The 7,301-nt window shown below is 33.3% G+C and overlaps 1 protein-coding gene and 1 pseudogene across 1 annotated transcript; both read left to right on the top strand.

Moving 5' to 3' along the window:
* Positions 1 to 807: 807 nt before the first annotated feature.
* Positions 808 to 1,917, top strand: LOC106321426 (annotated as a pseudogene).
* An 813-nt stretch (positions 1,918 to 2,730) lies between these two features.
* Positions 2,731 to 7,025, top strand: LOC106321424. Its single transcript, XM_013759694.1, has 3 exons — positions 2,731 to 2,799; positions 6,254 to 6,497; positions 6,868 to 7,025. Exons 1-3 carry the CDS (start codon positions 2,731 to 2,733, stop codon positions 7,023 to 7,025), a joined length of 471 nt encoding a protein of 156 aa, XP_013615148.1.
* Positions 7,026 to 7,301: the final 276 nt, after the last annotated feature.

Here is a 7,301-nt window from a genome sequence, read left to right as displayed (position 1 = left end):
CGACGATTTTGGCCGTCGTTAAATTTGTGTTTTCTTGTAGTGTATAAATCTTTTGTTATTCAAAATGTTAAGTATTTTTAAATTTTGTAATTTTATTAAACTATGGTGTTATTGGAACAATAATTCATTACATTTTAACTCACTACTCAAGACTTTCAAAATACTAGACTTAACCCATGTATTCTCAAAGTTGAGATGACAAAATCAATCTCTTTATCAAACATTCAAATATGATACGTGAGAAGCATTATCAATTCCATATAATCTCTTTTATCAAACATGCATATATATAACTATTAACGCAGATTTTAAAAGTCAAGAGGAATTTAATTTTGTAAATATTTTCATTGATTCTGACAATATGTCTTCCAATATTTATAGAATCCATATATTCTTTTGGTTTGATTGGCGATGACTTATTGTGATTTATGTTAACTTTTGTCTACTATTATTTATCTATTTTCCATATAATATATTCAAAATAAGTGTTCAATTGTGTTTAAAAAAAAGGAGCGTCCTAGAATTGTTCTTTGCTTTTTATTCATCATCAAAGCTCGCAAGGTAATACAAGTCTCTGGTTCTCTCTTTTCTTGTCTTTTTTTTTATGATATATTTCTCTGTTTTTCATTATATCATGTATTAAAATGGTTTGATTGTTATATCTGTTGCTTTCAAGTTTACGTTTGGTTTCATTATTTTATTTGTTTAGACTAGTAGCAAGAAGTTTGATGTTTACCTGTTTGTTTGTGATAAATATTTTTGTGTGTATGTTCTTACTAATATTGATTAACTTCACATAAGATTGCAATGGGTGATAAAGAAAAAAATCAATATACCCTATGGAATTCAGAGGAAACCAAGGTTTTAATAGAGTTGCTTGTAGAGGGAATTCAACGTGGATGGCGTGACAGTAATGGAATAATGAACAAAGCAACGGTGGAACATAAGATACTACCAGTCTTGAACGAAAGACTTGGATGCCAAAAAACCCACAAGCATTACCTAAGCATGATCAAGTTCCTAAAGGGTCAATATCAATGCTATGTTGATCTTTTAAACAACAGTTCAGGGTTTGGATGGGATCCTATCATGAAAAGATTTGTGGCTTCTAACGAAGTATGGAATGACTATTTAAAGGTATGTCTTTATTTTGCATCACTTTTATCAGATATGTTCTTGAATTGCAAGGGTTTTGTTAGATATAATTTAGTTTATGAGATAAAATAATATATGCACATGATATAGTTTACGTGAAAAGGATCACTTAGTCATATAGGTTTACAGAAGTTCATAGAGTAATGTATTCTTTTAATTATTTATATTTTATTTAAGTATAATTTTTTTTGTAGGGACATCCAAATCACAAGTTCTTACGCTATGACTCTAGTGAACAGTTTGATGATTTGAAAATCATATTTGATTGTGAAACTGCTAATGGTAGTTCTGCAATTGGCTTGGGTGATACCACAGATGCTCGCGTCTTAACGGTTGGTGACAGTCAAGTACAAGACAACTTGAATTTTGAGGACATCAACGATGATGTTTATGCTCAGCAGCCATCCCCAGAAAATGGTGTCAAAAGGCGTGTGGAAAAACTTGTCTCGAGAAAACGATCTCGATCAGACGCATCTAGCAGTGCAGTTGAGATAAACAGTGATCAAAGTGATGCTATGGTAATGATGACCAGCAAGATCCTTACTTCCATAACACAGAGAGAAGAAAGACAACAAAAAGAAGGTGAGAAAAGAGAAGCTGAAAAGAAGAAAAATAGTGTATGCTATTAAAGAGGTTCCTGATTTGGATGATCGTATCAAATTTAAAGCTGTGACCCTTATCTATTCCTTGGGAATGAAAGATGTCTTCACTGATATGTCCATAGAAGAACGCTATGGTTGGATCCAAAGAAATGTCAACTAAGATTGATCTTTGTTTTATTATATCTGTTTTAGACTGTTTTGTTATTTCTTTACAATCATTCTAGACTGTTTTTTTTTTAATACCAAACTGGTTTTAGTTTAATATACATGATGGGGCTTTTAAATATTTTTTTTGCTTAGCAAAACAAAATTTCATGCTGTTGTTATACCACGTAGCTTATTTTATTGTTAGCATCTGGTAAATGATCTATGTAACTTTATTGTTAGTGTCTTGGTTAGTCTATTAGTTTTTAAAGATTCTTCGTGTATTTCAGTTATTAATATGAATAGTAATCTCTTTTTGTAGGTGTTTTATCATGGAGAGCACCTTTGAAGAAGAACAACAAATGTATGACGAAATGCAAGCAAACCAAATGGAAGAAGACGAGTCAGATTTAGATATTTTGCTGGTGATGTTAAATAACATAGCAACAACGTATGTGAGGATTGACAATCGCAAACAACGTATGTGAGGAGTGAAAATCGCATACAACGCCCTATTCGTCGGCCAATCACTAACATTGGTTATGATTACATTCAAAATGTTTTGAAGGAGGACCCTGAGCACTTCCGATCACTATATCGCATGTATCCAAGCTCATTTGAAAAGTTTTGTGATCTTATTAGAATGAAGACTGGTCTAAGAGATACCCGGAATATATGCATTGAAGAAATGGTGGCCACATTTTTACTTATTGTTGGTCAAGGTTCAAAATATGGTTACACAAAAGACACATTTAAGAGGTCAAAGTTCACTATCAGTGAAAACTTTCACAAAGTCTTGCGTGCATTAAATACCTTAGCACCTGATTTGATGGTAAAGCCTGGAGTTGCAACAGCTGCAAAGATAAGTGAGAGCACAAGATTTTATCCCTACTTCAAGGTACAAATAAATTTTACCTAAAGTTAGCATAAATTTTTTTTGTTCAATTGTTTCTTTGAAAATCACTATTTTAATCTTTACTAGTGGTCTTCCGGCGCTACGCGCCGGGTTCATAAGTTTTATTCTGTAATGAATTTATAATTTTTTTTATGATTTTAGTAAGAAGATATTTTTAAAAATATGAAGATGAAAATAAGTTGAAAGAGAGTGATATTTTTCGATCTATTTGATAGTGGTTAACGACCGTAATGTATTACTTTGTTTTGAAGTTACTTAGATCAAAGAAAAATAACATAAGTGGTTGTGACTAATTGATTCAATTAATAAATAGCTGATAGTTGCAACAAAACAAATTTAGTTGAAATTTAAACATAAAGTAAAGTTAATGTTTGAAAAGGAATAATGTAAATTCATGTTTTTGTTTTTTTTATTATCTTGTTTGAAGGAAGATAATAAATTGTTTCATTCTTTTAAAATAGTAACAATCCTCACATACTTTGTCAATGTCAACAATGTGACAATTGGGGGAGGGGGGTGGTGGGGTTTATTGTAGCCGTATTGATTAAATACTTTGTCTTCAAAAGGATCATGAATCAGTACGTGAGTTCTTAATCATGCTCCACCATTGATCGAACTTGAACTGACTATTTTCTCAGGATAGTTTATCCAAATATTATTTTTCCTCTTTAAAATTTCTTATGCACAAAATTAATATACCATAAAGATACGGACTGTTGGCATAGTTCCCATTTGCGGATTGGTGAAGATGGTTGAGTCCTTTGATAGATTTGTAGTGAAAGAAATACTGATTAAACCCCTCAGTGTAATGAGCCTCTGGATTGTCATTATCCAAATATTGGTTCGTTAAATGAATGTGTTGATTCATCATTCCTAGTGGCTCCGCCGCAATTAAGTTATGAAACCTCATACTTGTACCGCAAGTAAATGAATTTTTAAGTATGAAGGTTAGGGGTTATAACTATGTCTTATAGAGGGTGAGCTTAAGTATTTTATTTTTTTGAAGTCTTTGTAACATTTTGTTTTAAGGACCATTTATTCCCAGGGGTTTTATTTTATTTTCTTAGTTAATGGTTCCTGATGAACTGACCTGGTGAACTGACTGTTTTCATTTTTCTGAGTTGTTAATTTATATCAACACTATTATTTAAATCAACTTTGAACCTTTTCAATATAAAACCATTATTTAAATCTGGTTAAGTACTCTTATGGCATAACTAACCAACGATATCTGAAGGCTGAACTATTAATTCAAAAGTTTCCTGAGGGTGTTTAGTTTTCAAAACAATCGTATCATACTAATGAGGGTTTTGATAATTTAACCAAATATTGAAAAATCGTTTGTATGTTTTTTTTTTCTTGTAGAATTTGGGTGCTATATAGACTATAGTTTTTATTATTGTAGTTACATAATGAACTCTGATGGTGGGAGCGTTACACATATAGTGGTTTCGTGGAACACCTCTGGCTCACGCAATTAAGTTAGGAAACCTCATACTTGTACATCAAGTAAATGAATTCCTGACTCCTGTCGAGCCTATCTTCAAAGCATTGCATTCGTATAATATTTCTGAGCTAAATAGATTGTATTTCATTTCATCAAAAATAATATATATGTATTTTTAGTTCTCTTACCAAATGTAAATATTTAATTAGTCTGAATTTTAATAGGAAAGTACGTAATTCCTGTTTTGTTTGTAATTTAACATCAATTCGACCTTCCAATGTTCATGTGTAATGGTAGTTGTTCGATAGTTTGCTAGGAAACGATGACTTGATTTTTTGGCCAGCACTTATATTTTCATCACCGATACTGAGATCAAAATACTCTTGCTCCTCCGACTCTTTCTTGGCTATCTAGTTTCATTCAGTCTCATCTACATGTCTGGGTTAGATGGTCATATAAGTCTGAGTCACTGGGTCATAGCCTTGCAGACTTTAGTCATCTTTGCCAAAGCTGTGTTCTTCTCCTAGTCAGAGCAAAGCTATGCAAAACTAATGTCTTTGTAAGGATACTTTCATAGTAGTAAACTATCTCTTTTAGATACTAATGTTAACGTATTATTCAAACCACATGTGAAGATCAGAAAGCAAAAACAGTGCAAAGACAACAAAAAAAAATTAAAGTCATGCTGATGAGAAAAAGGGATGCCTACTCCAAATCATTTATCTAATTAGTAAAACAAAAGAGACTCATCAAGAAAATATATGTAGATCAGTAGAACAAGAACCATATCAAACAATATGTCCAAGATACATAAAGAGTGGCAGTAGAAGATGAGAGTACCTTGTAACAGAATCAGGAGATGTCAAACCATACCCGCCGGCACCTCGGATTGGAAAATCGCATGACAATAACTAACTCCAGATATAAGCTGATTAAAGAAGAATCAAGCCTGAAATATAATCAAAAATTAATTTTCCTTTTAATTAAAAACAGAGCCGCCTTAAACATGGTAGATAATGAAGCTTGATTTTCTTCATCCCGATAATGAGATAGACGCCTTATATTCCTCTAATAAGAATATCTGTCTCAGTAACTGGGGTGAAACATATTAAGAACCTATAACAATTCTGCATTACATCATAAGTGGTGTAACGCTTGAAGATCTATGCGTGGTTGACATTGGAGACATAAAGCCAATGTTTTGAAGAAATTCATAAATATATCAGGTGTTTAGAAAACTCGGAGTCTGTAAAAAATTGCCCACCAAACGAAGTTGTTTGCAAATGTCAGAATCCAAATAGTATCTCTATCGTGTCTCCACCTCTTGATGACCATCGTAGCTGTCTTCAAAAACGTTGAGACTTGGACTGGTCTCTCTAGCTGATTCCTGTAATGAATGTAGTAACGGTTAGGATGATAGCTATTGTTATTTCGCAAGAACATTCATATTAAGCTAGGGTTGTATGTGACTTACTTGTCCTGAGATTTCACCGGCTTTGTTGATATTTCTGGAATCGGTTGTTAGAACAAACTATTCTTTTGGATCTTGTTTGAGTTATGGTGTCCATAGTTAGAAGATGGGATATATATATTCCAAACTTCAGCCGGTTACTGTGGAATGTGAAGAGGTGGGAGGAGTGGGATAATCACACTAAAGCTCTTAAACACATATTAATGGAAGCTTGAGACGTTACCGGGAGAGTGGGAGGAGTCGTTCTAGTTTCTGAAAATTTCGGCTGCTACTTTACGAACGTCGGAGGCGTGAAGAGGATCTTTCAGAGGAAACCTAAAACTTAATTGGGCTTGCCATTTTGTTTTAAAAGGCCTACCCGCAAGTTGTATCAAAAACCCAGTTCAAACAAAGGACATAAAACGCAGGATTCGCTTGTGTTCGAGTATGCCACGTGTCATCAAACACCCATATGTGAATGCTGACATGGACGCAGGAGGAGAGAGACAACTCTCCTTTATTGTATAAGATCTTTATAGGACTGTATTGGAGCTATCGATGGTACACATATTTTTGCAATGATACCAACTTCTGATGTTCCAAGCTATCGTAATCGCAAAGGATTTATATCACAAAATGTCCTTGCTGCTTGCAACTTTGATTTGGAATTCATGTATGTTCTTAGTGGATGGGAAGGATCAGCCCATGATTCGAAAATTTTAAGTAATGCTTTGACCAGGCACTGTAGCAGATTAACCGTTCCAGAAGGTATGTACCTAAGTTGTAGTAAACAATTTAGAGATCTATAGAATTTTTTATTTATTTACAAATTGAATTCCTAGGAAATTTTATCTGGTTGACTGTGGATTTGCAAATCGTCAAAAGTTTTTAGCTCCATTCAGACATACTCGCTATCATTTACAAGAATTTAAAGGTGAAGGCCGTGATCCTAAAAATCAAAACGAGTTGTTCAATTTGCGGCATGCATCTTTGAGAAACATGATTGAGCGAATCTTCGGTATTTTGAAATCTTGTTTCTTGTTTTTTAAGTCAGTGCCTCCTTTTCCTTATACAACACAAGCAGAATTAGTTTTAGCTTGTGCAGGATTACATAACTTTCTACGGAAGCATTGTCGGTCTGATGCTTTTCCAGCGGAAGTTATCCCTCCAAACAATGATCAAGCAAATTTTGAAGAAGTTGTACATGTTGGTGCTCTTGAATCTCAGCAAAGAGAATATGCTAACAATTGGAGAGACACAATAGCTTTAAGCATGTGGAATGACGCTGTAGAAGATGGAAGTCAGCGTTAATGGTGAGATATATCAATAAAATAATTTTATATACTTCTAGTTTTCTCAACGATTTATAACTCATTTTCATTTATGATGGTGTTATTTTCTGGATTTATCATTTTGATGTGCTCTTGTGTGACTGTGGAATTTCTTTCATTGTTTTTCTATGGATAAAAGAATTCTAGGTTTATCATTTTGATGTGTTGTAGTGTGACTGTCCATGAAATCTATTTAGTGGGAGATTGGTGTGGGGGTTAGTGGGAGATTGATTTTTAAAGAGTTGAAGAATTTAAA

Source organism: Brassica oleracea, unplaced genomic scaffold (genome assembly GCF_000695525.1).
Source record: "Brassica oleracea var. oleracea cultivar TO1000 unplaced genomic scaffold, BOL UnpScaffold01606, whole genome shotgun sequence".
NCBI classification, from domain to species: domain Eukaryota; kingdom Viridiplantae; phylum Streptophyta; class Magnoliopsida; order Brassicales; family Brassicaceae; genus Brassica; species Brassica oleracea.
The sequence above is the reverse complement of the archived record's forward strand: the minus strand, read 5'-3'. Positions and strand labels throughout refer to the sequence as shown.

Excerpts from the sequence above, each read along its gene's own strand:
- LOC106321424 (XM_013759694.1), top strand. The coding sequence starts at position 2,731 with ATGGTAAAGCCTGGAGTTGCAACAGCTGCAAAGATAAGTGAGAGCACA. Across the intron at positions 2,800-6,253 it reads GATTTTATCCCTACTTCAAG|GACTGTATTGGAGCTATCGA; the intron begins GTACAAATAAAT and ends AGATCTTTATAG. Across the intron at positions 6,498-6,867 it reads AGAAGGTATGTACCTAAGTT|CGGAAGTTATCCCTCCAAAC; the intron begins GTAGTAAACAAT and ends ATGCTTTTCCAG.